Source organism: Physeter macrocephalus, chromosome 2 (genome assembly GCF_002837175.3).
Source record: "Physeter macrocephalus isolate SW-GA chromosome 2, ASM283717v5, whole genome shotgun sequence".
Classification (NCBI taxonomy): Eukaryota; Metazoa; Chordata; class Mammalia; order Artiodactyla; family Physeteridae; genus Physeter; species Physeter macrocephalus.
Genome location: NC_041215.1, coordinates 14,461,792 through 14,478,915, shown reverse-complemented (window position 1 = coordinate 14,478,915; position 17,124 = coordinate 14,461,792). Strand labels below are relative to the sequence as shown.

The 17,124-nt window shown below is 44.4% G+C and overlaps 1 protein-coding gene across 1 annotated transcript in view; it reads left to right on the top strand.

Moving 5' to 3' along the window:
* CALR3 (calreticulin 3) overlaps positions 1–16,675 on the top strand; it is a 31,550-nt gene extending 14,875 nt beyond the window's left edge. Inside the window, exons 4-9 of the mRNA XM_007104986.2 lie at positions 2,282–2,376; positions 7,999–8,187; positions 11,334–11,441; positions 11,520–11,651; positions 12,341–12,433; positions 16,360–16,675. Coding sequence (XP_007105048.1) covers positions 2,282–2,376; positions 7,999–8,187; positions 11,334–11,441; positions 11,520–11,651; positions 12,341–12,433; positions 16,360–16,503 — 761 coding nt within the window. The 3' untranslated portion in view covers positions 16,504–16,675. The remainder of the gene's footprint in view (positions 1–2,281; positions 2,377–7,998; positions 8,188–11,333; positions 11,442–11,519; positions 11,652–12,340; positions 12,434–16,359) is intronic.
* Positions 16,676–17,124: the final 449 nt, after the last annotated feature.

The following is a 17,124-nucleotide window of genomic DNA, read 5'->3' as shown; positions in this document are numbered from 1 at the left end:
GCTCAGCGGCCATGGCTCACGGGCCCAGCCGCTCCGCGGCATGTGGGATCTTCCCGGACCGCGGGACGAACCCCCTTCCCCTCCATCGGCAGGCGGACTCTCAACCACTGCACCACCAGGGAAGCCTCCCGTTTGTAGATTTTTTGATGATGGCCATTCTGACTGGTGTGCGGTAATAACTCATTGTAGTTTTGATTTGCATTTCTCTAATGATTAGTGATGTTGAGCATCCTTTCATGTGTTTGTTGGCAATCTGTATATCTTCTCTGGAGAAATGTCTATTTAGGTCTTCTGCCCATTTTTGGATTGAGTTGTTTGTTTTTTTGATATTGAGCTGCATGCGCTGCTTATAAATTTTGGAGATTAATCCTCTGTCAGTTGCTTCATTTGCAAATATTTTCTCCCATTCTGAGGGTTGTCTTTTGGTCTTGTTTATGGTATCCTTTGCTGTGCAAAAGCTTTTAAGTTTCATTAGGTCTCATTTGTTTATTTTTGTTTTTATTTCCATTTCTCTAGGAGATGGGTCAAAAAGGATCTTGCTGTGATTTATGTCATAGTGTGTTCTGCCTATGTTTTCCTCTAAGAGTTTGATAGTGTCTGGCCTTACATTTAGGTCTTTAATCCATTTTGAGTTTATTTTTGTGTATGGTGTTAGGGAGTGTTCTAATTTCATTCTTTTACATGTAGCTGTCCAGTTTTCCCAGCACCACTTATTGAAGAGGCTGTCTTTTCTCCATTGTATATTCTTGCCTCCTTTATCAAAAATAAGGTGACCATATGTGCGTGAGTTTGGGCTGTCTATCCTGTTCCATTGATCTATATTTCTGTTTTTGTGCCAGTACCATACTGTCTTGATGACTGTAGCTTTGTAGTATTGTCTGAAGTCCAGGAACCTGATTCCTCCAGGTCCATTTTTCTTTCTCAACATTGCTTTGGCTATTCAGGGTCTTCTGTGTTTCCATACAAATTGTGAAATATTTTGTTCTAGTTCTGTGAAAAATGCCATTGGTAGTTTGATAGGGATTGCATTGAATCTGTAGATTGCTTTGGGTAGTAGAGTCATTTTCACAATGTTGATTCTTCCAATCCAAGAACATGGTATATCTCTCCATCTATTTGTATCATCTTTAATTTCTTTCATCAGTGTCTTACAGTTTTCTGCATACAGGTCTTTTGTCTCCTTAGGTAGGTTTATTCCTAGATATTTTATTCTTTTTGTTGCAATGGTAAATGGGAGTGTTTTCTTAATTTCACTCTCAGATTTTTCATCATTAGTGTATAAGAATGCCAGAGATTTCTGTGCATTAATTTTGTATCCTGCTACTTTACCAAATTCATTGATTAGCTCTAGTAGTTTCCTGGTAGCCTCCTTAGGATTCTCTATGTATAGTATCATGTCATATGTTGAATAATAGTGGTGAGAGTGGGCAACCTTGTATCTTAGAGGAAATGGTTTCAGTTTTTCACCATTGAGAATGATGTTGGCTGTGGGTTTGTCATATATGACCTTTATTATGTTGAGGGACGTTCCCTCTATGCCTACTTTCTAGAAGGTTTTTATCATAATTGGGTGTTGAATTTTGTCAAAAGCAAAAATCATTAACTTTGAATAGAACTCTTTATAGATTTCACAGTTCATCAGAATCTACGTTCTAATTGTAACCTCTTTTTTGCTTAAGATGTGGTGTTATCTTTAAGAATATATATATATATATACGTATGTGTGTTGTCTTGGAGCATAACAATAATAACAACAAATATTGAGCATTGCCATACTAAAAGCTTTACATACATTAGCCCCTTGTATTGGCAAAATAGCTTTGTGAAGTCAAGATTAACACCCCTACTTTACAGACTAGGACACTGAGGCATGGGAGGTGAATATGTTAGTTGCAAATATATCTCAACAGCGAAGGAGAACTGGGATCAGAGCCAGTCAGTCCAGCTCTGAAGCCCTCCTATGGGTACAGGAGCCTTGGTCAGAGCTTCAGAGTGAGGGCCTGAGGCTCAGACAGCACATGGGGGGACGCTTACTAGACTGTTGTTAGACCTTCCTTCTCTTCCTCACGTTCTGGCTTACACTCCAATCCAAAGTGGCTGCAGTGACCGTGACCTGAACTGAGTGTCACCATCCATTTAAATATCTCCACAAAAACATCTGATTATTCCCAGACATGTAAGTTTCCTGTGCCTTGTATATTATTTCAGGAGAATGGTTGGGGATATCCTGTGGTGATGCATGACAGAAGGAAATTGAGAGCAGTTAATATTTTTTTTGTAGGACCCGATATTTGTGGATTTGATGTCAAGAAAGTTCATGTTATTTTACATTTCAAGAATCAGTATCACTCAAACAAGAAATCAATCAGATGTAAGGTAAATTCTTTCATATTCAAATCAGTGATCATGTTAACTCTTGCCAGATAATAACGTAAGTTTATAGAAAATAGTTTTGACCTTAAAATATTTAAGTGAATTATGGATGGGCCTTGTCTGTCCTGTCCCTGCTTTCCAGTTTAGCAGGCCTGTTAGAGACACTTGTCCACCACTTTGATTGGTTTGGTTTCCAAAGTTTTTACCCACCGGGAGGGTACACTTCTCACTGTGAGCCATGACATTGATTTATAAAATGCCCCATAAGCGTTACAACAGGATGGTCACATTTCAGCTATACCCATCATCATTAAGGAATGAAATATTCAGGGTGAAAAAAAATGCTGGTGAAATTAATCTTCAAAATACCAAAACAATTTAAAATGGGAATATTTCTAAAATGAATGCATACATGCTTTACATTTTTACCCAGGGGGTCCTGTGAAAATGACATTTTATGTCTTAGGGGCTGTTTATAACTCAATGGCCCTACCCGGGGCTTCTCCAAAGAGGCAGCTTGCATTAGGTCCCTGGTGTGTGGGCCTGTGAAGGAGAAGTACACTCCCCAAAGCTCATTCCCCCACACTTTGAAGGTAAGCACCAGGAAGCAGTGACCTGTCCCCTGAGGCATCCCCAGCACCCATAGCCTCTGTGAATCTGGGCAGGAGGCCGGTGTATTTCATTGACAGCAAGGAGCGGAAGCATCCATAACCGTCCTTTGTTCAGTCTCTACCTGAGCAGGGGGCGCTCGGCATCCTCACAAAGCCCCAATGAGTCTCTATTGGCAGCATGGTTTCTCGCCGGGTCCTGCCTGCTGACTTGATGGTTCTAAAGGATCAGCAGGTCCCCCATGTACTCAGAGGCCTGACACCCCTCCCTTGAGGGTGGAGGGGAGCTCAAAATCCAAGTCTTCCTCCTCCACCTTAGTGTTGGACCAGAGGACCAGTCTTCATGATATGATTCCCGAGCATTTGTTCAGTTGCATCTCAGGCATGCAGGAGAGAAAGGGGATGACACTACCAAATGGAAGCTGTGAGGTCTGGCCTGGACTGTGCCTGGGAGGCCAGAGCTCGGTCACCTGGGGGCAGCAAGCCTATGGGGCCTTGAGTGGCGCCGGCAGGCTGACAACTCCCTCAGACAGGTATTGGTATTTCTGCAGCCTGTTAGAAACATAAGAGACAAGTCTGCTGAAGGAGTCTTGGAGCCTTGGATCATAGCAGCTAGTCAGCATTACGGACTCCTCAGTGAGGAGCAAGGTTATCTTCATGGGGCTCTGATTCACTCTGCAATGCTGTAAAAGAAATGCAGTGGTCAGCCCTCAAGGATTTTCAAGGAGGAGGTCTGGACTGCATTGTTAAAAAAATACCTCAGGAGATTGGTTCAAGATAGCGGAGTAGGGCTTCCCTGGTGGCGCAGTGGTTGCGCGTCCGCCTGCCGATGCAGGGGAACCGGGTTCGCGCCCTGGTCTGGGAGGATCCCACATGCCGTGGAGCGGCTGGGCCCGTGAGCCGTGGCCGCTGGGCCTGCGCGTCCGGAGCCTGTGCTCCGCAGCGGGAGGGGCCGCAACAGTGTGAGGCCCGCGTACCACCAAAAAAAAAAAAGATAGCGGAGTAGAAGGATGTGCGCTCACTCCGTCTTGCGAGAACACTGGCATCACAACCAACTGCTGAACAATCATCGACAGGAAGACCCTGAAACTCACCAAAAAAAGATACCTCACATCCAAAGACAAAGGAGAAGCCACAATGAGATGGTAGGAGGGGTGCAATCACAATAAAATCAAATCCCCTAACTGCTGGGTGGGGGAGCCACAAACTGCAGAACACTTATACCACAGAAGTTCACCATTGGAGTGAAGGTTCTGAGCCCCATGTTAGGCTTCCCAACCTGGAGGTCTGGCAACAGGAGGAGGAATCCCCAGAGAATCGGACTTTGAAAGCTAGCAGGATTTGATTGCAGGACTTCAACAAGACTGGGGGAAACAGAGACTCCACTCTTAGAGGGCACACACAAAGTCTTGTGCACACCAGGACCCGGGGGAAGGAGCAGTGACCCCATAGGAGACTGAACCAGACCTACCTGCTAATGTTTATGGGTCTTCTGCAGAGGAGGGTGTGGGCGGCTGTGGCTCAGTGCGGGGACAAGGACACTGGCAGCAGAAGTTATGGGAAGTACTCATTGGTGTGAGCCCTCCCGGAGTCCTCCATTAGCCCCACCAAAGAGCCTACTCAGGCCAGACAACCAACAGCGAGGGAACACAGCCCCACCCATCAGCAGACAAGCAGATTAAAGTTTTACTGAGCTCTGCCCACCAGAGCAACACCCAGCTCTACCCATCACCAGTCCCTCCCAACAGGAAGCTTGCATGAGCCTCTTAGATAGCCTCAACCACCAGAGGGCAGACAGCAGACGCAAGAAGAACTACAATCCTGCAGCCTGCAGAACAAAAACCACAATCACAGAAAGACAGACAAAATGAAAATGCAGAGGATTATGTCCCAGATGAAGGAACAAGATAAAACCCCAGAAATACAACTAAAAGAAGTGGAGATAGGAAACCTTCCAGAAAAAGAATTCAGAATAATGATAGTGAAGATGATCCAGGACCTTCGAAAAAGAATGGAGGCAAGGATTGAGAAGATGCAAGACATGTTTATCAAAGAACTAGAAGAATTAAAGAACAAAGTTAAACAATACAATAACTGAAATGAAAAATACACCAGAAGGAATCGATAGCAGAATAACTGAGGGAGAAGAATGGATAAGTGACCTGGAAGACAGAATGGTGGAAATCACTGCTGCAGAACAAAATAAAGAAAAAAGAATGAAAAGAAATGAAGACAGCCTAAGAGACTTCTGGAACAACATTAAATTCACCAACATTCGCATTATAGGGGTCCCAGAAGGAGGAGAGAGAGAGAAAGATTCTGAGAAAATATTTGAAGAGATTATAGTTGAAAACTTCCCTAACCTGGGAAAGGAAATAGCCACCCAAGTCCAGGAAGTGCAGAGTGTCCCAGGCAGGATAAACCCAAGGAGAAACACACCGAGACACATAGTAATCAAATTGACAAAAATTAAAGACAGAGAAAAATTATTAAAAGCAACAAGGGAACAACGACAAATAACATACCAGGGAACTCCCATAAGGTTAACAGCTGATTTCTCAGCAGAAACTCTGCAAGCCAGAAGGGAGTGGCATGATATATTTAAAGTGATGAAAGGGAAGAACCTAAAACCAGGAATACTCTACCCAGCAAGGGTCTCATTCAGATTTGACGGAGAAATTAAAAGCTTTACAGACAAGCAAAAGCTAAGAGAATTCAGCACCACCAGACCAGCTTTGCAACAAATGCTAAAGGAACTCCTCTAGGCGGGAAAGAGACTAGAAACTTAAAACAACCTTGTACATGTATAGTCTGCTATATCAAAACCTCATGGGAACAGCAAACCCCCAAACTACAATAGATACACACACAAAAAAGAAAAAGCAACCCAAGCACAACACTAAAGATGGTCATCAAACCACAAGAGAAGAGAACAAAAGAGGAAGGAAAGAAAAAAGACCTACCAAAAAAAAAAAAAAGGGACTTCCCTGGTGGTCCAGTGGTAAAGAATCTGCCTTCCAATGCAGGGGACACGGGTTCGATCCCTGGTCAGGGAACTAAGATCCCACATGCTGCGGGGCAACTAAGCCCGCACGCCACAACTACTGAGCTCACGAGCCTCAACTAGAGAGCCTGAATGCTGCAAACTACAGAGCCCATGCACTCTAGAACCCGCGCACCACAACTACAGAGCCCACGCACCCTGGAGCCTGAGCACCACAGCTAGAGAAGTGAAAACCAGCATGCCACAACTAGAAAGAAGCCCCCCTGTGGCAAGGAAGAGCCCGCACTCTGCAACTAAGACCTGACGCAGCCTAAAAAAAAAAAAAAAAAAAAAAAAAAGACCTCGGATGTTCTGGGGAGGAAGGGGTGGCGATCAACAGGCAGGGAGATGGGTGAGATTGTTAGGTCAAGGCTTCAGTGGGATGCAGAACACGGGAGCGTTTTGACAGATGATTCAGGTGTAGGGTCCAAAGGACTTGGTGATGTTTGGAATCTGGGTGCTGAGGGTATGGATGATGACTCTCAGTGGCATTGCTGTTAAACAGGAGGGGAAATAAAGGCCAAGAAAGGGGTCAGGGCAGACTCAGGGGTCATGTTTAGAACAGTTGGTTGTGAAATCCAGGCAGACATCGAGGTAGAGGTGTCGAATAAATTGTTGGAAACTTTGGGTCTGAAACTCGGCTGATGGTTGGGATTAAAGATGTTGGCTTGGAGCTGTTTGCATATGTGTGGGTGTAGATGTTACCCCTCAGGAGGCTCTGGGCCAGTGGACAAATCCCAGAGGGTGCCAGCCATGGGGCCAGCAAGCCCAAAGTCTAAATTAAGAAAGACAAGTGGAGACAAAGGCAGGCAGAGAGCAGGGGGAAAGCGTTTGGAGAATTGTGCACTCAGCTGTCACAGTGGGCTACAAGGGTTGAGGGGGACACAGAGTAGACTGTAATACTGGTCCCAGGACAGAGTCATTGGCTACGGTGTGGCAGAGCAGAGGGGTACTGAAAAGACGTTTTGATTTGGCTCTTAGCAGGGAGAGACTCCTCCTGACAGAGCCTTTATGCTGGGGCAGTGTTTCCGAAACTTGAGCAGTGTCAGAGACCCTGGAGAGCCTCTGAAAGTGGCCAGAAGGTCCACGAGGCTCTGATGCAGTAGTTCGGGGCTGACCTGGGAATGGGCATTGCCCATGTTCCCCCAGTGATGCTGCTGCTGTTGGGGTATGGTGCAGGGGTCGCCTCTGCTGCTGACAGTCAGATACGTCCTGGGCACCCCCAGCCTCCCCAGACAGCCTCCCATCCACCTTCCAGCCCTCCTTTATTTTATTTTTTATTTTATTTATTTATTTATTTATTTATTTATTTATTTATTTATTTTTGGCCACGCTGTGTGGCATGCGGGATCTTAGTTCCCCAACCAGGGATCCAACCCGTGCCCCCTGCAGTGGAAGCATGGAGTCTTAACCACTGGACGGCCAGGGAAGTCCCCAGCCCTCCTTTATTGAATGTTAAATGCTTTCTTTGTGTGCAGCCTGGGGCTTTAACCATGACCAAAAGGCAGACCAGGCCTGCCCTCCCCAAGCTTAAATTGTTGGACAACTCAGAGAGTTAAAAATTCTCCCTTGTGTTGAGAAATAGAGTGGGCTTCATTTGGTGTCTTTCAGAATGCAGAGCCAGAAGTTCTTTTGCATATAACTTATCTTAAGTCCAACAACACACTGGTCCCTCGGTTTACACCAATCACCCCATCATAACTGCCTGGGGGATTATAGGTGAAAGCCATTGTCTTTGCACAAAAGAGAATCAGCCACTCAAGAGAAGGCTGCTAGTAGTGAGGAAGTATTCTACAAAGGGGTGAGTCTTCTGTAGGACACCCTTTCATTGTCAAGTCAACCCCTATTTCTAGAACATCTCTGCTTGCTGTTTACAACAAGGCTTTGACCCATGACGACTTACGCTGCATATCTAGACCTGCCTTGAAACGTCAAGAGTCTCATTCTTTTCCTTTTCTCCTCCAAAACATTCAGGTTGATGGCTTCACACACCTCTACACTCTGATTTTAAGACCAGACCTCACTTACGAAGTGAAAATTGATGGTCAGTCGATTGAATCCGGCAACATAGAGTATGACTGGCAGCTCACATCACTGAAGAAAATGGAGAAGGCTTCAGCAGAGTCTAAGGACTGGGCCCAGGCTACAGAGGGCAAGTCCCAGGTGTGGATTTTTCCCGCACAGCTGCTAGAAAGTGTACAAGTGTAGTTCGTAAGTACCCGAGTACCATACAATTGCTGCATGGCTGGGAATCATGATGACAGCATTACAAAAATCAAAGTGCCCTCCTCAGAGCATATATGCTGAGACCAGCCACACAGCTGCACACTTCAAGGTATTGTGAAAGAGTTAAAATATCTGAGATGAAAGTAGGGTTTGTTTCTGTAACCAGTGTTTTTTTAAAAAAAGGAAAATGTATCAGCAACCTTTATAAAAATGATTTTCTTGTCATTCTGCATTTGAGCGTAAGTATTTTTGAGCATCATACTTGTGACTGCCAACCAAGAATCAATTATCATAACAGGTATATATTAGTTTCCTAGGGCTGCCATAAAAAGGACCGCAAACTGGGGGCTTGAAACAACAGAGATGTATTCTTTCAGTTCTTCTTGAAGCCAGAAGTCAGAAATCAGCAGGGCCGCACACTCCGTCTGAAGGGTCTGGGGAGAATCCTTCTTCGCTTCTTCCAGCTTTTGGTGACTCCCAGCGTTCCTTGGCTGGTAGACACATCACTCCAATCTCTGCCCCCTTTTCCACATAGGCTTCTCTTCTTTTTGTGTCTCTTCTATCTCTTATAAGGACATTTGTCATTGGATTTAGGGCCTACCTGGATAATCCAGAATTATAGAATGACCTCTCTAGAGATCCTTACCTTAATTACATCTGCAAAGATGCTTTTTTCCTAATAAGGTCACATTCCCAGATTCTGAGACTTAGGACGTTGAGAAAACTTTTGGGGAACTAAACCTGCTATTAAGCTACTTTTTTTTTTTCCATTTATGTTAGTCATTGTTGTAACATTTTTTTTTTGTACATCAAACATTATGCCAAAATGTAAGCTATTTATCTTAAGACAATTGTCTTTGCCATAACTGAGAGTACTGTAACTGATGTTTACAATTAATTTCTGGCAACTTAAAATACTAGTGGCATTGCTGTCTAATAGTCAAATACTTCATCATAGACGGAATGTAATTATGAAATTAAAATGGCATCTTGTTTAGACTTAAATTATTTGGCAACCCTTTTTTTCATAGATGATCAAAAGTAAACTTCCATGAATTTGGAATCCATGTGTCCAATCAATGAGAATGTCTTCAGATCAGAGTAAAATCCCAATCATATAATGCTTCCCCATCATTTCTCAAGAAAAAGATAAAAGGCGGGATGTTTTACTCTCCCTTTCTTACCTTCAAACCAAAGTAAAAAAAGTAGTTTTTCACCTGGAAAGAGCACTTACTTTAAACAAGGTACAGAATGGCAAAGAAACTGACGCTGAGGCTCCCAGGCTCAGGAGATACGGGTTTTAGGACTGAAATCCTGGCTGCCTCTGGGCTACAAGGGTGCCATCCTAGCAGTGCAGGTGTGCCTTGGTGCCAGGTGTACATGAGGCAGGTCCCCAGAGGAGCCAAATCATCCTTTCAGAAAGCTCGTTTCCAAACTGGCCGTGTTCTGTCCATATGTTCAGTTCTGTGTGATCTCCTAAACAGTGTGGTTCTTTATGGTGTTACCATTTGATAACCCTCATTATAAAGAGTCGGCTACTGACTGAGTTGTAATCATTTCCTGTATCCCAACACAAGACTGGCTCATCTGTTGCCAGTTGGGGTCGGGGCAAAGAGCAGTAGGAGAGACGATTAACTCCCCTGTGCCATCGTTGAGAAGTTCTAGAGTAACGTGGAAAAGCCACAGTCTCAGTGCAACCCTTTTACTATTTCTCAGTTATTCTGAAAGAGAAAACATCATTGTACACCATTTTTATGCTTTGATGTGTTTATCTGAATTATTATTAATCCAGAGCAAATTTTTCTCATCCATTCATTTATTCAACAAATATTTATTTGGGAATTCCCTGGCGGTCCAATGGTTAGGACTCCACTGCTTCCATTGCAGGGGGCATGGGTTGGATCCCTGGTCGGGGAACTAAAATCCCACAAGCCGTGTGGTGGGGAAAGAAAGAGAGAAAGAGAGAGAGAGAGAGAGAGAGAGAAAGAGGGAGAGAAAGAGAGAAAGAAAGAAAGAAAGAAAGAAAAAGAAGGAAAAGAAAGAAAGAAGAAAGAGAAAGAAAGAAGAAAGAAAGGAAAGAAAGAAAGAAAGAAAAGAAAGAAGAAAAAGCTCCATTTAAAAAAACAGAAAAAAATGTATTCAACACCTATTAAGTCACCTTCACATAGATATGTGTATATATGCATGTGTAGAAATGTGTATATATGTGTATGTGTGTATATATGTATGTGTATATGTATACCTGTGTTTTATTTGTTAAGATTTATTTATTTATTTATTTATTTATTTATTATTTTTTTGGCTGCATCGGGTCTTAGTTGTGGCGTGTGGGCTCTTCGTTGTGGTGTGTGGGCTTCTCTCTAGCTGTGGGGCGCAGGTTCCAGAGCACGTGGGCTTTGTAGGTTGCAGCACGTGGTCTCCAGTTGAGGCACATGAGCTCAGTAGTTGTGGCGCGTGGACTTAGTTGCCCCGTGGCATGTGGGATCTTGGTTCCCTGACCAGAGATCGAACCCACGTCCCCTGCATTGTAAGGTGGATTCTTTACCACTGGACCACGAGGGAAGTCCCCTGTGTTTTATATATATGTGTATAGTGTGAGTATATATATGAGGGCTGAATAATACAACTGCTTTTCGCCTGCTACCCAGCAGTCCTCAGTAAATCTTGGGACATTCCTTAGTTGTCCAGCCTCTCTCTGGAACAGTCCATATATGACCATGATGTAGAAGGACAGACTTAACCTAATCAGCAGTAAATATGGCCCATCTTTCAACATCACTTTTTGCCCCATCATTTTAACTTCGGCCACTATTTCGAGTTTTCCACAGCACCATTCCTCTCAACAGCATGGGAAGAGTGCTGTCATCATAGGTGCGGTTGGGGAGAAAAAGCAGGCAGTGCGTGGTCCTGAAGCCCCCGGTGAGGGAGGGAACCCTAGCACTTAGCCCTTCGACCACCAAATGGAGGAGGACACGGGGAAAAGTGCAACCAGGGTCACAGGTCTGCCCCTGCCTCTTGGGAGTTAAGAATTTCCTTTCTCAAATCTGAGAATCTAAGTTTTTTCCCCCTACACATATTTTAAGGACTGGGAGAAGCACTTTCTGGATGCCAGTGCCAGCAAGCCGAGTGACTGGAACAGCGAACTGGATGGGGACTGGCAGGCGCCAATGCTGCAGAAGCCTCCATACCAAGTGCGTGGCATCTTCTTCCCTCCAGCCCCCTCCCCACCCTTGTCCCCAGGGTCGACCACATACGGTTTGTTGTTGCAGGATGGCCTGAAACCAGAGGGCATAGACAAAGATGTTTGGCTCCATCAGAAGATGAAAAACACCAACTATTTGACGGAATATGACCTCTCAGAATTTGAGAACATTGGTGCCATCGGACTGGAGCTATGGCAGGTCACTTGGTTTTAAATTCGCTTTAGTTTAATAACTCTGGACTTCAGCCTAAACTCCTTAATTCATATAGCTAGTATTTGAGCTCCTATTGTGTGCCTGGCACCCCTACCTGGACCCAAGACATACAATCGTAGACAAAATGGACATCCTTCCTGCCCTGGGTATTCTTGTCTGCCTTCCTGCTCCCTGGGAATTTGCCTGGAGCTGACCTTGTGGTGCCTGTCAGCTTTAGGATAAGACTGAAGATTCAGATGTAGCATGTCCAGGGTGGAGCCTGAGATTCTGCATCCCCAGCAAGCTCCCTGGCGGTGCTGATGTTGCCCATCCGCGGCTCACACTTTGCACAGGAAGGTTCTCGAGCATCAGTTCTCAAACATCGCTGAATGCTCGAGTCACTGGGGAGTTCTTGAAAGTCTCAGTGCCCCGGTGGTACCCCAGACCAGCTAAATCAGCATCCCTGGGGGTGAGACCAGGCATCAGGAGTTTTGTAAATGTTCTTGGTGGTCCCCATATGCAGCCAAGTTTGAGAACCAGTGCCCTGGAGGGAACAGATAGTCTAGAAAAGGGTATCTGCATGTCCTACTATTGACAGCTAATCCCTGTTACAGTACTGAGCAAATTACAACTGTTTATTTTGTGGAAAGTTTCATTTTTCACATCAGTAACGAAGGCCTTATTCTCATCCACAGGTGAGATCTGGAACCATCTTCGATAACTTCCTGATCACAGATGATGAAGAGTACGCTGAGAATTTTGGCAAGGCCACCTGGGGTGAAACCAAGGTACAATGAACACAATGAACTTTTCTTTCGTAATTCAGTTATTTCTGTACTTAAGTCTCACATATAGGAGAAGACTTGATGAACTTTTACTAATGAACACCCCACCCAGATCAAGATATAGAAGGTCACCAGAGCTCCAGGAACCTCCTCACGATCCTTCCCAGCCAGCACCCACCCCCAAAGGAATAGTGGTTCCACTATTCCATCACTGTAGATGGATTTGATTCCTTTTGAAATTTATGTAAATGTAGCTACCCATTATTTATTCATTCAGGTAGTGTTGCGAAGTTCATTCATATTTTTGCATACAGCAGTAGCTTGTTCTTCCTTTGTGAATATTCCAGAAGGTATGTATCCATTCTCTGTGGATGCAGCTTTGGGATGCTTCCAGTTTGTGGCCTCATGGATAAAGCTGTTCCCATCATTCCTGTACATGTCTTTCAATGGACACATGCCCAGGAGTGGACAGGCTGGGCCACCAGTTCTTACACAAACAGTTTTCAGTGTGTCATCCTGTTTACATTCCCTTCCGCATGGTCGAGAATTTCAATTGTGTCGCATCTTTGGCCATGCTAGGTATTACTGTCAGTTGTTGTTGATGAGTCAGTTTTATTGAAGTATAATTTACATACTGTGAAATGTACAGTTCTATGAATTCTGACGAACACATATAGTTATGAAACCACCACTAAAAATCAAGATGTAGAACTGTTTCACCACCCCAAAAAGTCTCCTTGTAACCAAGCCCTCCCTTACTCCAGCAATCACTGATCTGATATCCGTCTTTATAGTATTTTTGAAGTATAGTTGATTTACAATGTTGTGTTAGTTTCAGGTGTACAGCAAAGTGATTTAGTTATAAATATATATTCTTTTTCAGATTCAGAATATATATATACCTTTTCAGATTCTTTTCCATTATAGGTTATTGCAAGATATTGAATATAGTTCCCTGTGCTATACAGTAGGTCCTTGTTGTTTATGTCCCTATAGTTTTGCCTTTTCCAGAATGTCATATAAATGGAATCATACAGTATGGAGTCTTTTCGAGCCTGCTTCTCACACCAAGCATAGTGTCTCCAAGATTCCTCCGTGTTGCTGAGGTTCACTCAGTAGTTTGTATCTTCTTATTACTGAGTAGTTTATCTGCTCACCAGCTGATGGACATTTGGGTTGTTTCCAATTTTTTTTTTTGCTGCACCACGGGGCATGTGGAATCTTAGTTCCCCGACCAGGGATCGAAGCTGCGCCCCCTGCAGTGGCAGCAGTGGAGTCCTAACCACTGCACCACCAGGGAAGTCCCAGGGGTGTTTCCACTTTTTAACAGTATGACCAAAGCTGCTATCAATTTTGCATATAGTTTTTTTGTGTGGACATGTGCTTTTATTTTTCTTGGGTAAATACCCAGGAGGGGGTTGCTGAGTTGTATGGTGTATCTTTAACTCTATGAGAAATTGCCAACCTGTTTCCAGAGGGGCTGCACTGTTTTGCAGTCTCTCCAGTCTCACCAGCACTGGGGACTGTGGGTTTCTATAGGTGTGTAGTGGTATCTCTCTCTGATTTTGTTTGCATTTCCCTGATGACGAATGAAGGTGGGTACTGTTTCGTGGCTTTTGTGGCCATTTGGAGATCCGTTTTTGTGAAATACCTGTGTTTTAAGATGTAAGTTTTGTTATTATTCAGGTATGGTGAGGCCAGCAGATCAGGAGATGACCTCCGTCAAAAAGATAGTTTTATTTTACTCACAGATCCCCAGAGGAGGGGCCACGCCATGCCATTCAGGGCCACATGGGGAAGCACCAGGGTTGGTCAGGAGGCAGAGGGAGAGTGTGGAAGATGTGGGCAAAAAACTTTGTTTTGGTTTTTTGCGTGAAGGAACAGATGAGGCCGGATAAGCAGGCTTAGGATTGGCTAGTTTTAAGAATTTCAGTGGGCTCTGGGGTACTAGTTGTCTAGTACCTGGCTGTGGGATAATTAAGGCAAGGAGAAATCAGCCCTGAATATGAGCCCAGTACTGGAGGTCATTAGGGATGTGAGCTCTGAATGTAGTTTGCATATGAAAAGAGTGCTTTTCGGCATTTACTATCTCTAAGAATGGGCCCCCTTGGAGGGGCCATCCCTCCTGGGTCAGCAGGGCCCCAGATATCAAAGCAAGAGAAACATATGGTTGATACAGCCTGTTTATGTTGCTTGCCCACTTTCGCATTGGGTTATTTGACCTTTTCTTATTTAGTTGTAGGTGTCCTTTATATATTCTGTCAAGTTCTCTGTCAGATAAGTGTATTGTAAATGTCCTTGCCCACTCTGTGCTTTGCCTTTCTATTCCCTCAAGTGTGGAAGCACTCCTGTATTTTTTTTTTTTAGTGTGTATTTTGAGGCCCCTATCCTGAGAAACCAACTTAAAAACTTAGCTCTGCCTTCACATAAAGAAGATAAAATAGCTTCCATCAGTACAAATTCATTTATAACTCTTTGGAGCCAGAATATTGACACTAAAATGTATGCTTTTAATGGGCACAAACATTTTGTTTCTCGTGTTGTTAAGCGCCAATAACTAAATGGTGGCGCCGCTCACCCATAAGGAGAGAGTGGTCAGTGTCTTCTGGGAGTGCCGTGACTTAGAGAGAAAGGTCTTGGAGGACCCTCCACACTGTTTTAGCCAGAAACTTTGGGTTGTTAAATTGCATGCCGGTGAGTTTAAATTAAGGGTGATACACAAAACATCTTCCTGCTTTTAATTGAAATCTCCTCATTCCCTTATTTTCACTGATAAGGCATCTTCCATGTCATGTCCATCACACTGGGACCAACTGCAAAGCGGGTGCTTAAAATTTGAACATTTCAAGGCATTTCAGGGGGAAATTTCCCCTCCACTGATGAAAGGTGGTTATCACTAAAGTGATTTTCTCATGAGCCCTTTCTTCTGTTTTCCTTTTTAAAAAAAATATTTATTTATTTATTTTGGCTGCACCGTGTCTTAGTTGTGGCAGGCGGGCTTCTTAGTTGCGGCATGCACGCGGGATCTAATTCCCCGACCAGGGATCGAACCCCGGGCCCCCTGAACTGGAAGCGCGGAGTCTTACCCACTGGACCACCAGGGACGTCCCGAGCCATTTCTTCTTGAATCTGATTTCTGCTGCAAAGCCTTCCTAAACTCTTTTTTCAGGAATGAATACGGGAAATTTCTTGACGTGTCTTCACTCATCTAACCCTTCTTTTAATCACACGTCTGGAATTGCTCATTCAGGCTCTGAGGCCTCTTCTCATTACTCATTCACTGGTCAGCTGGGCCGGTCGGCCCAGGTGCTCTGGGAATAGAAGGAGGAGGGTGTATTCATTTCCTGGGGCTGCCATAACAAATTACCACAAACTTGCTGACTTAAAACATCACAAATGTATTCTCTCCAATTCTGGAGGCCAGAATTCCAAAATCAGTATCAATAGGCTGAAATCAAGGCATCAGCAGGGCCTTGCTCCCTCCAAAGGCTCTAGGGGAGAACACTTACTTCGCCTCTCGCAGCTTCTGATGGGTCCTGGTGCTCCTTGGTTGTGGCCGCACCCTTCTAATCTTTGCCCCCATCTTCACGTGGCCTTCTCCTCTTCTGTCTGTTTGTGTCAAATCTCCCTCTGCCCCTCTCCTATGAGAACATTATGATAGAATTTGGCATCCACCTGATAATCCAGTAGAATTTCCTCATCTCAACATGCTTAATTTATTCACATCTGCAAAGACCCTTTCCCCATACGTATAAGGTTACATTTACAGGTTCCAGGAATTGGGACCTGATGACTGGGGGGTTCTTTTTCAGCCGACCCCCAGCTGGTGTGGAGGCTTCCAGAAGGCAGGGGCGGGCTGCATGCTGACACCCAATCAGCCCACAGGAAGCATAATCCCCAGCTGCCGGGGTCTTTGTTTCTTTCTCCAGGGCCCAGAAAGGGAGATGGATGCCATACAGGCCAAGGAAGAAGTGAAGAAGGCCCGAGAGGAAGATGAGGACGAGCAGATGATGGGCAGGTTTGGTGGGAGAGAAAATATCTTCAAAGGATTCCACAAGAGGAACGAACTTTAATCATCCCCACCCCAGATAAAGATGACTGGTAAAACCTTGTTTCTACTTTAATCAGCATTTAAAAGCTCAAATGTCTACATACGTGGTCATTTGTCTACTTTTCTTTGAAAAATGTTCCCATGCTTCTCGGTGGGATAGGTCTGGTTTTCCCCGAGCGCTTTCCACCCCCTCCTCCCCGACCCCAGGTACCCAGAGACGTTTCCTTTGGACAAACCGAAGTGCTGGATGAGGAACAGATGAGGCCGGAGAGTGCTTTCACTCACAAGGCCAGTGAGAGTCTGGCCAAAAACACAATGTTCTTTTCTTAATTCCCAAAATGTTTTATAAATAAAAGGTGGTAAAACTTACCTTGAAAAAGGAGAAATGATGCTTTATTTCTTTGGGTTGTAAATTACTAATAGCTTATGTGAAACTTTTCCAGTATGGAATCTTTACGCAGCATCGTTGGCGCGGAAAGGTTTTGCGTGCCTCATTTGCACGCTGGTTATTCTGGAGAACCCAGGCCTTGTGCACAGATGTTTAACATTCCATAAAGGAGCTTTTTCCCCCACTCTGTGACCCACTTCCACGGCCGTCAGTTCTCTGTAAGACAGAGGAATGAAATTCATTCTCTCAAGTGAA